We start from the raw sequence: 17,610 nt of genomic DNA, 5'->3' as shown, positions 1-17,610 counted from the left end.
AAAAGCTGTTTTTCATAATCCATTCCCTTTGCAGCCTTTCTCTGGACTGAGCCGCATCTGCTGTGCTGCAGGTGCAGGGTGATAACTTTGTGACACATCTCCTATTTTTAGACCTTTTTCAGTCCCTCCACAACACAATCTGAAGAAAGAAAATAACATTATCTCTGTGGCTGTCTGCCTGCTTCATGTGGTTAACTTTACCCTTTCAATATTAAATGAAGCAACGGCAATTTACAGAAATACATTTCTGAAACTCATTGTCTTAATCTCTGGTCCCTTCTGCTTTTCAGTTTCTGCCCTCCTGCCTTTGAATGGTTGTGGTTCATGGGTAGCAATAAAGCAATACAGAACAGTTGTGCCCACTCGCAGAAAAGGGGAACTCTGTAAAAATAAGGAAGCTTTTTTAAGAAGAAGGTAAAAGGAACATCTAAGACACTGAAGGCTTTTGAAGTACAGATAGAAACATGCTCAGAGAGGCAGAGTGAGTGCACATCAGTATCAGAAAAGAATAAAGGGCAAAAAGAAGCAGCAGAGCTAATTAGGTTATTAAAACCAAATTGCATTCAAAGAACCGAATCGAAAGAACCGCAAGCACTGATCTGTTAAACACAAACCACAGCAGAGGTGGTTTTATAACCCAATTGAGTGACAATCGACACAAGGCATAAAAATGTACAATAACTGCTTTGTCAAGTAACAGGAAGTCTGCTGAGAGTTCTGTAGAGCTAGCAGGGGGTCGAAATACTCAGAAGACAAAAGCAAGTGAGGGTCCTGAGAGCCCCATCTTTCTCCACAGCCAGACCAGCTACACTTCAGCCGCTCCTGAGAGGCTGGGTTTATTTTAGCGGAGGGAAAGGAGACTAAATACTTGCCAATTGCAAAATTAATAAAAAGATCTGTTGTGCAGCCAGCCTTCAAAAATACAGCTTCTAGCCATGGTACCTGCAAGAGATGCTCTAGGGATGCCCGCTGCCATTTGGGGGTATTTTTGGTGGCTCGGCTGAAATGGGCTGCCAAGCCTTTTCCGTGCCCCTCGGGTGGGAGCAAGCGGAGGACCCGCTTATGGCGAGAGCCCAATGAAACGGGGTCAGGAACCTAAAATGGGAACGGCCACCCCTGTCAAAGAGCTGGGAACATCCACAACCAAGCCGCTGATGTTGCCTTCACACCCCCCGAGAGCCCCGGGGAGGGGGGGCGGGGGGGAACACCCCAAAACCTCCTGCGCCACAACACTTAACCCGCAGGATTTCCTAGAAACTTGGCTGTGCCTCTCCAGGGGAGACAGAAATAAAAATAAAAATAATTAAAAGAACAAAACAGAAGGAGCAAATGCAACTTCGCAGCGCGCCCAGAGCCGGGACGAGCCCCGCCAGCCCGGGACACGGCGGTGCGCGGCCCCGAGGCGGGGTTTGGCGGCGGCCGGCCCCAGCAGCGCGCCCCGCTCCGCCAGCGCGGCCCGGCCCGCGCCCCGCTCCGCGCCGCGATGCTGCTGCTGCTGCTGCTGGGGCCGCTGCTGCTGCTGGGGCTGCTGGGGGCCCGGCGGGCGGCCGCCCCCGGAGCCTGGGCCCCGCTGAAGCGCTGGGCCCTGGGCGGGCTCCTGCTCCTCCTCGGCGCCTGGAGGCAGCGGGCGGGCGGGGGCCCCGCGGAGCCACGGCGGCCGCGCCCGCTCCGCCCCGATCCCCACGTGAGTGTCCCGCCGCCCCCCGTGGCACCCCCGATCCTGCGACTCTCTTCCCCGAGACTTCCTTCCGTGACACCCCCTTCCTCGGCACCTCTGACTCTGGGATCCCCTTCCCCGGGACCCCCTTCGTGACACTCCCTTCCCTGGCATCCCCATCTCCCCCATCCCTGACACCCCCATCTCACTGCACCCCTGACACCTCCCTGTTCTCCTGGGACCCCATCCCCACTCCTGCCAATCCCAGGAGCCCCCATCCCCTGGGACCCACGCTCCCCTCCAACACCCATTCCACTTGGACGCACGCCCCCCCCTCCATCTGCAGCACCCACATCCCTCAGGGACCTGCACTCCCTGTGTCCCCTGCACGCCCTGCATCCCCTACATCCCCTGCACCCCCCTGCATCCCCTGCACCCCAGCATCTTGCACCTCCCTGGTACCAGCATCCCTCTGGAACCCCCATTCCCTGCATCCTGGTGCCTGGCACCCCTGCTGCCTGACCCATAAAAGCCTCAGGACCCCACCTCCTTTTCCCCCCCTTCAGCACATGGCAGGGAGGGCAGGGTGGGGATGTCGCCTCGGCTGTGCCTTGCAGGGAGAAGGATAGCCTCAAATCAGAGCAGCTGACACCGGTGGGGAAAAGCAGACACACTATGGAACACAGAAGCCTTTTCTTTCCGCACGCTTGGTGAATTGAATCTAATTTTCCAGGTGTACTTGCCTGCTTAATAAATAATAAACCCTCTGCCTACAACCTGTACCTTGCCTGTGTTCGTGTACCATCCTGTCCAATTCCCACCGTGCCTGACAGGGAGATTTGGGTGGGCTTTGCTGTGCTCTTTGGTGAGAGGGGGAAGCGGAAAGGCTGATGAGACAGGATTTCCCGTGGTTTCCCTTGCCTCGTCGAAATTCGGCTTGCGGATGCCAGCTGAGATGTTGGATTCTAAGTCACTTTTGTGAAAAATCAACTTCTCGTTGACATTTCCTGGAGCCTTCTGGGAATCCTGAAGTAATTATTTAACAAAGCACTCAGGCTTCTTCTTAACCTTTAAAAAAGAAGCTGTTTTCTCTAGCTTTTCCTTTCTACTAATTAAGCCGCTGCTTGGAGCGTTTTGACATGTTTTGCCAATCTCAACCAAATCTGATAGGGTGGGAGCGACACCGTCTTCCAAGCCAAACTGACATCCAGGGTGGTTTGAGATCTAGCCAAGGGGTCTGTGATTTCCTCTGGAGCAACGCTTACAGGAGAGGTCTGAAAACAGGTCTGGGAAATACTTCCAGAAATTATGTCTCTGAATTTTTGCATTGGCATCCAATAGGCTCACTGTGTGTAAATCCACACTCTCTGCCCTCAAAATCCCCCCTTATCTGTATGTGCAAGGGCAGTGATAATCAGACTTTAGAGGTTTTTTTTTTCATTTTATGATGAATAATTTTTCAGAAGCAGAACTTCATCCATGCCCAAAAAGGCATACATAAATCTTAATTTCTATGTTCCAGCTTTCAAAACTTCACTTTGAATGAATTCTGCACAAATACGTGAAAATGCACATCTGAATTTGAAGTTGTGGGCTTCTGCGCCTAACAGTTTTTGGGATTTGAGATGTTAACCGGCCCTACACCAGCCCAGCTGCTAATCCTGTTAGCGAAGTGCTGGGTTTCCTGTGACTGACTGGCTTTCTCTTCCTTTTTCCTTTTTAGCTCTGTGTTTTCCCTAAGTGTAAGTTGTCCCAGGTACAGTTTGAAGCTGGATGGGGAAACAGCGTGTGTGGGGCTCGATTTCATCCTCACAGATGCTCCTTTTGGGAGCACATTTCGTAAGGATTTTGGTCAAGGGAACTTCATGTTGCAAAATAATCATCTTAATTCAGGGTAGTATTTTGCCTTCTCCAGGACTGTTGTGCAATAATTGTGTTCCCTCTGTAAAACTGCTTCTCATCTGCTCCCTCTCTGCTTTCTGTGCCTGCTGTGATGAGGAAAGGGTCAAAGAAGAAAGGAAAAATGCTTTTGTGTCAGTGAAGGGTGTGGTTATTGTGTGGCAGATTGACTAAATGTTCTCTGAGCACATGGGCTGTCTGGCTGTTTGCTGAGGTGCCTGCTGTTAGATATTGAAAGTGAAAGTAAAATGTGCTTCCTGAGAAGAAACCCTGGAAAACAAAGAATTACTCACCTTCTCAGCCTCCCTTCCTGCCTGCAGCTGGAGCTGAAATCCATTTCCCTTTCCCCAGGCGCTTGATTCTGTTTACTTCACCGGCTTTGCCGAGACCGACAAGACCTTTGTGATTGCTCGCCTTACCAAACGTCCCAATGGGATCTGTGAGATGTGGCTCTTCCTGCGGGTGGATGGAATAGGAGAGTTCCAAGTAAGTGGTGGACGTGGGATGACGTTCAAGAGCAATACCAACTCCTATCTTGAACCTCCGTTAGGATCCCAAGGAAAAATTAATGTTCTCTGCATCTCCTAAGGACAGTGGTAGAACTGGCCAGATTACTGGTTACATCCAATTTTTTTCTCTACATTCACAAATTTGTTTTGCTAAGAAGTCATGACCAGAAAAAGCAGGAGGCATCCCATTTGCAGAAAACCAAACCAGAGAAGATTGACGGGCATTATTTTGTCCTCTAGACGTATTTAGTATAAAGATACTGCTTTGTAGCTTTGTCGTTTAGAACCGCCAGCCAAGTTCAGGACCTTAGATCCTTCCCTACAGCAACAACTTTCTTTTAGAAAGGTGGCAGCTTTCGGAAGCAAGATATATTTTTCAAAGAGCAGCTGAAGAGTTTGGGGAGCTTGCATGCACTAGAAATATGAATAATTTTAGAATTTCATCAAATTGAGTCTAAAAATAATTTACTCCCAAAGCCCTGCTTCAGCTTGGCTGTAAGCTTGGCAGTCACTAGCGTAAAAGGGCTGAGCTCTTGCAGTGACCTCCCTTCACACAAGTAACTCTGTTGTATCATCTGAAACAATCATGTATTATCTTATAACCCAGGTGTTTTCAGTGCAATTTTCCTTCTCTCATAATCAATTACCAGAAGCAGGTAGAACTGAAAAGCCATTTCCATCAAATGTTCCTCCTGCAGAGGACCGTCAGGGCAGGAATTCACCCGCGTTGCATCCCCACAATTGAAAAAAGCGAATGTTTTCCTTAAATGTCTTTTTAGCACCCACAACATCCAAACATGATGGTGAGTGACGAGTCTGAAGAGATTTGGAGTGGAGGAGGGCTCACTATTGAATACGTAGAGCCCCAGACACGCTGGAAAATAAGCTTCGACGGGTTGCTCAGGTATTGCAGCACTCTACAGTTTCGTTTATCTACTTAAGACCAAAGCTTTTTGAATGCTGCCTGGAAATATATTGAACCAAAAGCTATTTGGTAAGAATAGATTTTTTATGGAATGAAAATACATCTGGAAATATCTGTGTCCAGTGTAAGGTTGTGCTGTAGCATTGCTGTTCTACCTTAGCACACAATAGTGTCATTCTTCTGCAGAGTCTCCTATTGCACCCGTTTCCAAACATGTAAGAAACATTTTGCTGTCTGTTTAGGAGTGATACAAAATTATAGTGCTTTGCCTTACAGAAAAGGACCCTACCGACAGCAGTGGAGTGAAGAGGAAGGCCAACTTGTACCAGTTAAATTCTCTTTCCAGTAAGAGCATTTCACTTTTACTTTGGGACCTACAGTGAGTTCATGGTTAGAGACTTGGTTACTGTTTTCAAAGGGCCATTGAATTGTCCAATAATGATAAAATACAAAGATGGCCATTGTCAGAGTAGCAACTGCACAACTTGGCCTACTATACCTGGAAGATAATAATGTCTTTTATTTTTTCCTTTCTTTTCCTAGTTGGGAGAACTTCACAGAAGTCTTTAATTTCAGTGTTGACAGTCACCCCAGTGCATTTGCGCGTGCTTTTGCCCAGGAAGCGTGGACCATCGAGTTCTTCCAAAGGGTCAAAAAGTGAGAGGCGAGATTAATTTTGTCTAGGGTTAATAGTAATTTTTCTACAGATCTCTTTGGGGTCTGTCATGTGTTGGTATAGGTGATTTTAGAAGGTGGGTTTAATTTGAAGTTAGCTAATAGACATGGCTCCGGTCAGGTTTCTCCTGGTTTCATTACCACACTGTAACCTCCTGGATTTTGCCTTGTTGATTTTGCCTCTGCCAGTTCCCTCTTTTCTTTCTCCCAGACAAAGGGAAGAACATTTCCGACATGAGCAGTGGGGCCGGTCTGTTGGAGAAATTGAAATTGAAAATCATGGGAAAACCGAACTTTCCCTCAAAGGCGTTCGGAGCCACTCTTACGGTAAGAGCACGGGAAGCAGTTCACTCACTTGGCTGCCTTCACTGCAGCTGGTACTGGCAGGGCAGTGGGACCACAGATAATCTTTAAAAATAACCAATTTCATGACTGGGCATGAAGTTAAGACATTTGAGAGAAAATACCGTTACTGTTTTTGGGGACATGCATATGCTTCCATGTTATCAATTGCTGGATATTTCTTTATTCAAAGTTAATGTCAAGTCAGGTACTGTTAATGCACGTTTTCTAGCAACAGTGAACTTGAGGTTGGGTGATTTTGTTCTTTTTTTTGCAGGTGTCCGGGACTGGTCTGAGATTTATCGTTACGTCATGATTTTGGCACGCTTTGAGGTAGGTATTAACATACCATTGTGGTACTTAATCGTGAAAATGGAGGTGTTCCTGAGCTTCTCAGCAGTCGTGTTTAAATAACCAGAAATAAGGCACCGGGAGCATCCACAGTGTGCAATCACAAGTGCTAACTGATCCCATCATCAGCACAAATCAGTGCTGGGTGCAGACCTCAACAGCAGAGCCGTGTGTGTAGAAACTGAGATTTTGCTACACTGGTTGAACCAAAAATTGTTGCGGTAACTTGAAACTGTTTGGTTTGGCTTTTTAAAGAAAAAATGGATAGGCAGCTTTACAGGACAGATTCTCGGTTGCCGGAAATACCCAGCACTCGGTGGAGTTGATGCAGTGCTGATTCACGTTAAGTGAGAGCCTGGGGTGTTTGAAGGCATCCTAAGCCTTCGTGACAGCAGTCGGCAAATGTTTCTGCCTGTGCTGAGCTCTCATTCCCTGCTTTGCCGCTGTGGCTGTGCTGGGGGAGCGTCAGCGCTGCGGCTCCGGGAGCACAGAGCCTGGGGAAATGCTGAATGCTGGCGTGCAACCCAACCAGATGCTCCTGATGAGGCATTTCCTTTGCCAACACAGGCGTCAGGAAATCTAAACTCTCTATCACAGGCAGAATTACAGGAGTCCAGACTGAATTCAGAATAAAAATTCTTTTCCTGGCCAGCACAAAAACACACCTTGGAAAATCCCATGCATGTGCAGGTCCAGTAGCTGCTGTGATTTAACGTATGCCTGTGTACCTTTTGGTAAGGCTGTGCTTTTGCACAGTACAATAAGACTGTACCTCTATTATCAGGTCGTAACCTCTCCCTTTTCTTCATCGTTGTTCATGACTCAAAATGTTTTGAAACTCAAAAAAGTTTTGAACACGGCTAGCTGACATCTCTGCAAGTGTTGTTTCCCTCCTCTTATGTCTGCTTGCTGTGGACTTTCTGTTGTCCTTAATGCCCTTAATGTCTCCTGGTTTATATTCTTGGACTCTCATTTGGGGCCAGATTTTCACGGAAGATGTATTGAGAAGATTTAAAAGTATAAAGTCATAGCACACTGCATAACCTGGGTTGCATCCAATTTCTTTTTGCTCAAGACAGTGTACGATCAACGCAAAGGAGACCACACAAATTAGACTGCTTTTTCTTTATCGCTCTCTTCCAGGATGGGACTGCGGCACATTTGACGGTTATTAATATGCCAGCTACCACAACGAAGTAAGTAACCAAGAAGTTTATGCTGCTAAAAACATGTCTTAAAGGTGGCAGAAGTTGTTCTGCAGGATGTCTATATGCACATTCTTGCTTTGAACTCCTACAGCCCCATTTCCATCCACACCCGCTTGCTCCCCACTCCCTCTGCCCAATTTTCCATTTGCAATGAGTCACAAGCACAGCTTTTACCTTCAATTGCTTCCTTCCCATTCAATTACTGTCTGGCTGGTGCAGCTGCCTGTCTTACTGTCTAGGTGATTTAGAGGTACAAATTGAGCACTCCCAGCTGTTTCAGAAGGCGTAGTGGGGCATTGCGCATGGCACTCTGCATCCAGAAGCTTAATGACCAGCGGTCATGGCCCTCTGACCAAGCGGGACCAAGTGACCTGCCTCTCCACCTGCCCACCACAGTCCATCCTGCAAGCTTCATCTTTCCTGCCTGCATGGCTTCCCCCACTCAGCATTTGCAATATCTCACCGTATAACTGTTTTTATTTATCCCTGCTGCTTTCCGGGATTGAAGGCCATGCTCAGCATTGAGCTCCCCTAGAAGGCCAATGTGCCGCTCCGTTTGAGTTTTAGTTGAACTTTAATTCTGCTCCGTTTCTTTCCCTTTCAGCCTCACTGTAGGTTATGTCTTTTTCCCCGACGGGAGGAAGGCTGGCGTTGAGTGGTCCAATGCCTCGCTGGCTGAGATGGCCGATGATGGTGTTATCGAGGATGACTATGGAGTCAGTTTTACTGCTGGTAAGCTAAACGTAGCCCACCTACACCTACCTGCAGCTTTTTAGCATGCAGTTAATTTAAAGGAGGGAAGACTGTTCAGTGACATTCCATGTGATCTTTGGAGCCAATTTGAAAGCTGAATGCATCATCTTTCACCCTGAGGAATTTACTTCTGTGCTGAAGTTAAGTCAAGTGTGTAGTGTGTCATCAGCATAAGAAGAAACCATATGCAAAAATAATAGATCTTGGGATTTTTTTGAGATAAAATACTACTGAAGGTTGGTGACATTTTTCCCTTTTTAGGTGGGAAGTCCTTTGATGTTTCTGCAACGCTGGATAAGCAGGCTCGCCCCGTGGTGTATAACGGCCTGACTGGAAGCGGCGTTTTCCACGAGTGCATTGCAGATTTCCGACTGAACGGGTTAACACAAGGCTGGGGCTTGGTTGAATTTTATTACAGGTAAAATAATGACAGGCAAGAAGAGGTAAAGAATTCCTGTCCTCCAGTGTTGACTTATGTGGCTACTGCTCCATAGCCTAAAATAGCATAAATACGCATATTTTTTTTATCTAATGTAGAGAAATGTTGCACATTTAATGGTTAATGTGTTTGTTAAATTGACAAGCATGATACATATTATTTCAAAAAGAATGATTGTGCAAGCACTTCATAAATGCAGACAAACCATCGGCACTTGCTCAGTTGTTTGTTATGTACGTTTGTGTGGGATTTTATAGAGGTCTCCATATAGGTTTATGCGCTGGTGGAGGGTCCATTCTGGAGACTGTCTCATTTAGGCAATGCCACGTGATAAAAATAATGAGTCTTCTACCCCAAACAGCAGGCTAACCGTTTACAGAGCGAAATTTGCTCACGCAAGTGTTTGTCAGACTAGAGCACTGAAGAGATAAATGTTCAGAAAATCAAAACAGGGATGCCTCTTCTAGGGAAAAGGGTTATATCAACAAAGCGTGTGCTTCTCAGTGAAGTGCTGTTTGCCACATGCCACATGCCACATGATTTTCACTGAAGCCTTTTCCCTGTTGAGTCTTTTCTCTCATGAAAAAAAAAGGCAGGAGTGGTTGTTTACATTTAGTTTGCTTTTTAAAATGATCCATGATTCTTGGCTGTCAGAGGAAATGCCGTAGAAGACTTTAAGGAGATTGAGAGCTCAGCTTCTTCTGAAAGCCAGGCATATTTAAAGCACATAAAACAGGCCACTAAACCCTGAACGCCCACGGGTTGAACTTGAAAATGATGGTCCATAGCTGCTGCCAGGTACCTGCTCCACTCCCTTCACTGCTGTCAAAACCTGTGTGGTGGGGGAAATGACCCAGCACGGAAAATCTCCGCTAAAACCCAAACAAGGCTGCCTCTGCAAGTCCGGACAGTCCTGGACTTTTCTAGATCTGCCCCAGGAAGGCTTAATTTGGCAATACTGACAAAATTCCTGTGGGCTCCCATCTCATATCTACTTCCAAATCAAAAACCATGTTAGAGTTTAAAGAGCGGGTGTCTGGTTCTTCCTCCTCACCGCAGAACGCCAACTCAGCTTTGCTGCTCTTCTTGCAGGGATGAAGCCGCCCAGCTGGTTCCCAATTTGCAGCTTGGTTCAAAAGCTGAAGGACCTGACCTTTCCTCCTGCTCTCCCCCGTGAGCATCTGCAAGCTTGTCCCAGCGATGGCAAGCAGCAACTTTCAAAGAAAAAAAAAAGTTATTCTCTGCAAAACGCACAGTTGTGAGTGTGGATCTCATCGTCAGAGGATGCTGCGGTGGTCGAAGGTATAAAAGGATTTGGAGAGAAATGAGAGAGATGCATTTTTAGTTGTGCAGCTCTTAGTGGTTGCTAACCGTGGTGGTCTGGAGGCAATTTAAAAGAAACCTCTGAACAGCTGATTGCAGGAAGAGGGCGCTAGGAGGGATCGCTCCGCGCTCTGCCTTTTCATATTTTTCCTAAACTGACGGCTTCACCCTGCTGTGAAGACCAGGACACTGGGCTGCATGGATCTCTGACCCAATTTAGCAGTTTCTCTGTTCTTTCGGATTTCTTTTTGAAATAAAAAATCTATCTTTCTGAACCCCCTGGTTGTTATAGTCATTAACACATGGGAAAAAGCTATTACAGGAACCTACACTGATTGGATAGTCTTGTCTATGCATGAGAGCTGAATTGGAAGAAGTGGGAGATAGCACATCTAAATGATGTATCCTCTAGGAATAGCATTAATGGCCAAACAAATAAGTGACACAAACACCTTTTTCCATTGTCTGAAGTGAAACCAGGGACTGATAGTTCGATTTAGAGAACAATCTGAATTTTCTTGTCATTCGTTTGAACTTAGATGCCTTAGTTATCACAACATCCTTGTTAGTCCCTGGTAGTTGCTGGCCCAAGGTAACCTACGGTGTATTCTCTGCGTAGACACATCTTGCCAGTAAGTACTGAGAATTAAGCATGCTTAACAATATGTCAAGAAAAAATAACTACGTGGAAGATCTGGACAGAAGGAATTAAGGAAAGAGAGCTTGTTCTTTATGGCAGGCGGTGATGATATGCAACTGCTGGGAGCATCATAAGGTTATGTTACAATAGTGCCTCCACCCCATTTAAGGCATATATATATATATATTTATAATCTCTGCTGAAGTTTACACTGGAGGAGACTAATAGACTTTAAAGATGACTTTCTCCTTTCTGAGATAGTTCTTACGTTTACTAATATAACAACATTACAAACTTATTCTGCCCGTAGGTATCTCAGCAATGATTGCATGTTCAAAGGTGAGATGCGTTACGAACGAGGCTGGGATGGTGGAAGCAGCAGCCTCGGACGATGCAACAGGCTGGTTTTATCAGCAGTCCCTCCTGCAGCAGTGCAGTGGGGTAGAGAGGTTCCCACTCCCGAACTGGTAACGCTGGCCCAGTTCTGCATTTGTGCCTGTGAGCTGTACCCCACCGAACGCACAGATTTGAGGTTCAAGTGCCGTGCCCCACCTTGCACCCCAAACCGCCAGCTCTGTGTGCAAACCCTCACGATTGCCTTTCCTTTGGGAGAGTCATTGATTCAGAGCTTTGGGTTTTAGCTGGGCTTCTCCTATAAACACTTCTCTGGTTACAGCAGGATTAAGAAACACATTCTTGTGAGTCTTGCACAGATTTAAAGATGTCTTAAATCTGTCTGTGCGCTGGAAGTCTTAATGCCCGGAAACTGGGAGCTTCTAAATTACTGGAGACAATGGTACTTTGGCAGAAGGGAAGGGCTTATGCCTCTTCTTACACGTAAGAAATCAGTCAAATAGGTAATTTTAGAAAGGTTAGAAAAATAACAACGATCTGTACCACAGTTCATTCTTACTAAGTGTGTGGCTTGTTTTGCTGTGATCTCAGGAACATCTGTTCCTTTTTTTTTTTTCTGTGGAGTTTTTGTCATCTCTCTCCTTTTTGCTTCTTTCTTTTGGGCTGTAACATTGGCATTTAGAAAAAGGAATATATGGGCACATAGTGGGCAAGGTCTTTGGAGGTGTGCGCTTCTGTGGGAGAACGGAGGTAGTGAGAAAGATTGTTAGTTGTTGCTGTGGAGTGATAGTTTGAGAAATCACTGTAAAAAAAATTCTCTGTCCAGGCCAAAAATTAAAAATCCGTTCCGTGAGAAAGGTATTGGTCTGGCTGTTTCTGATTTGCAGAAACTGGGCTACGACAAAGGGTACTGTGGGGCAAATGGCAGGTATCTCCCCCAAATTATATTCTCTGCGGTTCATCTGCCTGCGATGGAGGAGGCAGAGGAGGATGCCGCAGCCTTCACCGCTCTCCTTTTCACCTCTTTACTTGTTTCTGCTGGTACCAGGGGATGCAGAGTTAGGCCGCTCCTGAGTTCAGTTTGGAAAAGTTCAAGCAGGGTACAGAAAATGATTAATAAAGTTTTGAGCTGGCAGGTTTATTTGCCAGGTGATGAACTACTGGTACGGTATTTCAGCTTGAAGGACTGAAAAATTGTCTGCCGAGGGTTTTCTCCCTGGATTTCAAATTAGTTTATAGTGAGCTTGTGTCCAGGGCACATGGAATAACTTATTTAATTTAAAATAAATCTACCAAGCCTCACGCTTTGACCATATGAAGTGGTCCTTCTCTTGCGGCTCCTTTCTCGGTGGAAAAATCCATCTTGGGGAATGCTTCTGCAGCCCAAAAGCATTAATTTTGAGGGAAAAAAAAAAAAGAAGCAGTAAATGGAGGTAAGTCCTGGCCAGAAGTGAAATGTAGCATATGATCTGCTCTCGTCCGGCGTGAAGGGAGGCAGCTGGAGCCTTGTCGGGATGAGCTGCTTTCCAGCATCTGCGTTTTGCACGTCTGGGAGGAACGGAACACCTGTAATTCCTGCTGCTGTCACGGGGCCAGCGCCTGACACAGCAAAATGCTGGCGCAAAATACTCGCCTGTCCCACCGGAGCTCACATGCATGTTGAATTTCAAGATTCAGACACTTGTAAAGAGGTCATTTAAAGGCTGTCAGCCCCAAACGTAGCCTTTCCCATCAATCTGGCCTTGGCTACTGATGTCTAGAATGGTAAATATTTTACTAGGCTTATTTATTCTCCTTCCTTTTTGCAATCTTTCATGTATTCGTAGTACAGCTATAAAGGCCATTTTCAGTGACATTGTATTTCACCGGCAGAGAGAAAGGAAGGAAAAAAAATCGTTTTTCTGTTTGGATTTATGTCCTTGCTTTACAGTTGGTGAAGCAAAGTGTAGCCCAGGGAGTTCTGTAATTTATCAAAAAAAAAAAAAATAAAAGCACTATATGGACGAATTATCTCTGCAAAGCAACGACTTATTTCAAAAGTAGGCTTTTCCCTCCGTAAGAATGAGCTGAGAGGCCAAACGACTCAAAGACATTCCAGACAAAAGGACTGATAACCACCCACTCCCTTCTCCCCTTTACTGGAACCCCAATTCCCTCACATTCTCTCTTGTTTACCACAAAAAGCCACATCAGTCTTTCTCCATCCAAAATTGCTCTTCCCTAAGCTGTGGCTTTTCTTAGTGTTGCTGCTCTCCTAACGTACTTAAACTCAGAGCTCAGGTGTCTGAAGCAGGCCCTCCAAAGGGGTCTGTTTTGGGGGGCTTTTTAGGTCCTCCCCCCCTGTTTTGAGGAATTTTCCTTTCCTGGTTGAGACTGTACTAGTTACAGCAGTGATTTTCGCTTTTATTCAGCACAAAAAAAAAAAAATGTCTTACCAAAAACACAGTGCAAGTGAAGTTCATTCTAATCTGGCCATAAAATTTTACGAGGGATGTAAATCAAAGGGAGGAGTGGCAGCTAATGCTCTGGAACAGTTGAGCCCTGTTCAAGCTTTCTCAATCCAGCTAAATCCCTCCAGGAGCAATTAGCCTAACAAGCTGTTTGGTCCACTTATAAATAACGTCACCGATGGAGACGTCTGAAGGTGTCTGCTCTGTGCACTAGAGACTTTCCAAATATGCTGAGTAGTGAATGACTTTTTTTCCTTAATCCGCAGCGGTGGGGGTAGAGATGCATATCTGACATGTCCCAGCGGCTTCGCTCACATATTTATCGTGTTTTCCAGGAAAGATAATAGAGGAGGACGGAGGAGTGCCATGCTCTAATGGAGTGTCCTCCTACATAGCTTGGTAGTTGTGCATGGGACAGTGTGTCTTAAGTGTTTTGGCCAAAGGAACTTAAAAATTGCTCTGTGCACAATAAACTTGGGAACGGTTCGTGGCGGAAGTCCTTGTCACATCCCTTGGGACATCTGAGGGAGGTGAGGGACTTCTGGTTGTTGTAGGTGTTAGAGATGTGATTGGCAGAAGGAGGTCCAGCAGACGCTATTTGAGCAAGAGGATGTTGACAGGAGTGAGGGTCTGGGTGCAGCCCAAGGCTGTGCCAGCCCCGGAGGTCTGGGGCGTGGGGGAGTGAAGTTTTACCTCTACGGAGCGTCTTTTCTGATAGCATTTGTTGGAGGGACTCAACAAGGTGGAGATTTCTTTTGCATGTGACCAAGTGACTTTGGTTTTCTGTATTCAGGGGAATCTCTGGCACATCTGGGCCTCATGACCTCAACTAGCACTATGGCCGCAGTTTTTCCTTCTGCTTGAGAGACGACCTTAGTTTTCCCCCCTCTCCCATTGGCTTGAAACATCTCCTTGGTTCTGGGTTCCTTTTTTTTTAATTGTCATCTGTTTGTCTTCTCTTTTTTTCTAAAATACATTCTAAATTTCTAGCCTTTGTGCTCTTATGATTATGAATGAACTTTCTGCAGCACATAGAGAACTTACACCATAAAACTGGCTTTACAAAACACTAATTAGAAGTTTTCAATTGCAAGGATAAATAACTGCCCATATCCCTTCAAATTCTGACTTTTCAAAATAGGGCTGAAAGGGGCTCTTAGCCAACCTCTGCCAAGGCATGAACTCCACCACTGGTGAAAAAAACATACACAGAAGGAGAAAACATCACTGAATAATTACTGTAGCCTTAAGGTGGTGCCTTTAACCATCAAAAATTGAGACTTTCATAAGCAAATAAACCTCAGCAAGGAAGCTGCCTTGGTTTCAGCCCTCATATGACTCTGTCGTTTGAGTTTGTTCACCACATCCAGCAGATTTCCATGTGTCAGGAGGCATGAATGCCTTTGGATGAAAGGATGGGAAAAGGATGAAAGCCTTTGGTCCCATCCTCTCTGCACCTTGAAGGGACAGACCTGCATTCTGCCTATTGCGTGCAGTGCAAAAAAACTGCTGTTGCAGACAACTAAATATGCTGATATCTGAGTGCAGGTGAAAATGGTGATTATCTCATTCAGAAGGAGTTCCACCATAAAATCTAAGTTGATTGAGGGCAGGTTTGGTCAGGTCCCATGGCTAGAGGAATAGAATATTACACATCCAGACAGGACTATGCAGCTCGATACCAGTAGGATAAAAAAAATCAACTACCCGGAAAGTCCAGTGAGCCGAGGTACCAGGGCAGGGCCAGGAGCAATGTCATGGTAGAAGGCATGGTGCCCACCACACCTCTGTGGTGTCATCAGCCAATAGTGTGTATGTATCTATAAAGAGAGAAAAACTGACCATGAGGACATCTGGGAGCTGACTGACACCTTCATGCAGGTCAATAATGCTACTCATATTTTTTTTCTCTACTCTTAAGGCCAGGACTATTCAGGAAAGGAGAAAATGATGGTTCTTTACTTCTGTCACCCCTTTTCTTGGGAAATGGCAATTTATTCCTCCTGCGAAACAACCCAAATTCTGCACACTTGATAAATTTTGATTAACTTTTTAAAGCTTCTTTTTGGATGCAGCATGGGAAGTTCCAATAGTTTGTTGCTGTTGTGGTCAATCCTAAATGTCCCTCAAGCAAGGACTAGATAATCAGTCAACAAGGAAATAAAAAAAAGAAATTACAGGCCCCCCAAATTTAAGATATTTAATAATGTTTTGCAGAGATGAGGAGTGGGGAAAGCTCAATGTGCTGTGCTGCTGGTTGTCTTTACTAAAGCATCCAGATCTCAAATGTTTCCTTTCCCAGTCTTGTTTTTGCCGTTATTCTAAGGCATGTAGGCTTCTACCACATGTTTATAAGCTGATAAAACCATAATGCCAGGAATGTTTTCCTTCCTCTATTAGATTAAAAAAATAAGTGACTTTTCCGATACAGCCCTGTTTACCATATTCTCCACATCAAAACAATAGTTGTGAATAAGTGTCATAACTAATGGAGAGGTGAGAAAACACCTTAATATTTAGTCCAAATATGTCAGAATAAGTCCCACCAGACATGACTGAGTTCTTCTGCAGCTGCTGTTGAGCAATTCATAATTGTACATGTCAGGCAGCTTTCAGATGACATGGTGTTTGACTCCCATCAAGACATAACGGCCACACAAAACACTTTTCATAATGAAGGAGTATTTTAAATGATTTGTAATGAGCTTTTCCCAAAGCCATAAATAATCTCCCCTTGATCTGTCGTGCACTTAGAAGAGTCATGTGCCATGTGAGGCTTTCGGAACAAACACCGACATAGAGAAGTTCTGGGGATGGGGAAAAGCCTTGAGCCATTAGAGCCAATTACACCACACTCCCAAAATACATAAACCATTTTATCAAGGGAGATCAAAGCGCTTTTCATGGGAAAGAAGAGCTTTGGTCTGTCTTTTACCCATGGGAAAACTCTGGGGAAGAAACGGTCTGGCCAATTCTATAGCAGCATTCTTTAAATGTCAACCCGGGAGTTTACGTTCTTCGCAGTTTTCTGTACCGCTATGAAGAAGTCTCAGTTTTAATATACATTGTGAATATGCCGTGATGATAATACCAAGGTTTTTCCTTCAAATCATTGCTAATCTTTGGGTTTCATAGTGATGACTGGATCAGCTCAAGCAGCACAGGTAGCATTATCTGGAGATTTAATGGAGCACCTTCTTTCTGGATAATTTAGTATTCTGGAAATGATGGAAAAGCACTGAAATGAGTGATAATTAGCTCAGTTATCCCTCACCTTAAAGAACTGTGGATAAACTGTTCCTTAAACATTATTTCAATGTTTTTACATTTGTCTCGGAGAGAAAAGGACGTAGCAGCATAGCATGCAAAATAAGTCCATCTCTACACACAAACAAACAGGCATGGAGTGACGCTCACAAGAAGACTCAGGGTCTGCATTCACACCTATGATCTCCAAAACACGATAGTTTCCCATGGACAAGCCAGTCCTGATACAACCAGAATATTAACTATTTCTGCTATGGGAAGCGGCTGTGGAGTTCGGTTTCAGCTCTTGGATCATGATTTTGGCCAGCGCTAGCCTGTCAAAGGCTCATGTAGCATTTGGGAAGTGCTGGAGCACGGAGAAGCTCTGCTGATATTTGAGGCTCGTCTGCAACTGGTGTAAGATGGATGATGAAGACCCATTTCTAAGCAGCTCTTTCTCCCTCAGGCTTTCTCGGCTTCACTGACAAGCTGTGATTCTGCACCCTCTATTTTAATGGACTTGACTGACTCTGCCTCAAGGAAAAAATATTAAATCGTTACATGGAGATTTTTTTTCTGCATTTTTTTTATTTAAATCCTTCCTCACTCACACCAGACATCTGATTTATGTGCTATTTTTTAGCATTATTTAGCAATATTTTGTAGAAAATTATATAGTTTATGGCACTTCATTGGTTCACACTGACTGAGGAGAAAGGACTCTGAGCAGTTTTGTGGAAGCACATGGACAGACTTGTGCCAGGAGCAGGAAATCGCCCAGATGTGCTCGTTGCCTTCCATGTTAGCTGGAGCTGCGTTGACACAGCACGGTCACTCCC

At 45.2% G+C, this 17,610-nt stretch overlaps 1 protein-coding gene across 1 annotated transcript; it reads left to right on the top strand.

Moving 5' to 3' along the window:
* The first annotated feature begins 1,416 nt into the window (after window positions 1-1,416).
* LOC104478279 (uncharacterized) lies at window positions 1,417-10,356 on the top strand. Its single transcript, XM_086758070.1, has 11 exons — window positions 1,417-1,684; window positions 3,908-4,042; window positions 4,845-4,969; window positions 5,267-5,335; window positions 5,534-5,647; window positions 5,877-5,992; window positions 6,285-6,340; window positions 7,502-7,554; window positions 8,171-8,298; window positions 8,581-8,737; window positions 9,851-10,356. The coding sequence occupies exons 1-11, from the start codon at window positions 1,484-1,486 to the stop codon at window positions 9,933-9,935; spliced, it is 1,239 nt and encodes a 412-aa protein (XP_086614196.1). The 5' UTR covers window positions 1,417-1,483; the 3' UTR covers window positions 9,936-10,356.
* The last annotated feature ends 7,254 nt before the right edge of the window (window positions 10,357-17,610 follow it).

This window comes from Chlamydotis macqueenii, chromosome 13 (genome assembly GCF_036417535.1).
Source record: "Chlamydotis macqueenii isolate bChlMac1 chromosome 13, bChlMac1.mat, whole genome shotgun sequence".
Lineage (NCBI taxonomy): Eukaryota > Metazoa > Chordata > Aves > Otidiformes > Otididae > Chlamydotis > Chlamydotis macqueenii.
The sequence above is the reverse complement of the archived record's forward strand: the minus strand, read 5'-3'. Positions and strand labels throughout refer to the sequence as shown.

Excerpts from the sequence above, each read along its gene's own strand:
- LOC104478279 (XM_086758070.1), top strand. The coding sequence starts at position 1,484 with ATGCTGCTGCTGCTGCTGCTGGGGCCGCTGCTGCTGCTGGGGCTGCTG. Across the intron at positions 5,336-5,533 it reads CCAGTTAAATTCTCTTTCCA|TTGGGAGAACTTCACAGAAG; the intron begins GTAAGAGCATTT and ends TTCTTTTCCTAG. Across the intron at positions 6,341-7,501 it reads TGATTTTGGCACGCTTTGAG|GATGGGACTGCGGCACATTT; the intron begins GTAGGTATTAAC and ends GCTCTCTTCCAG.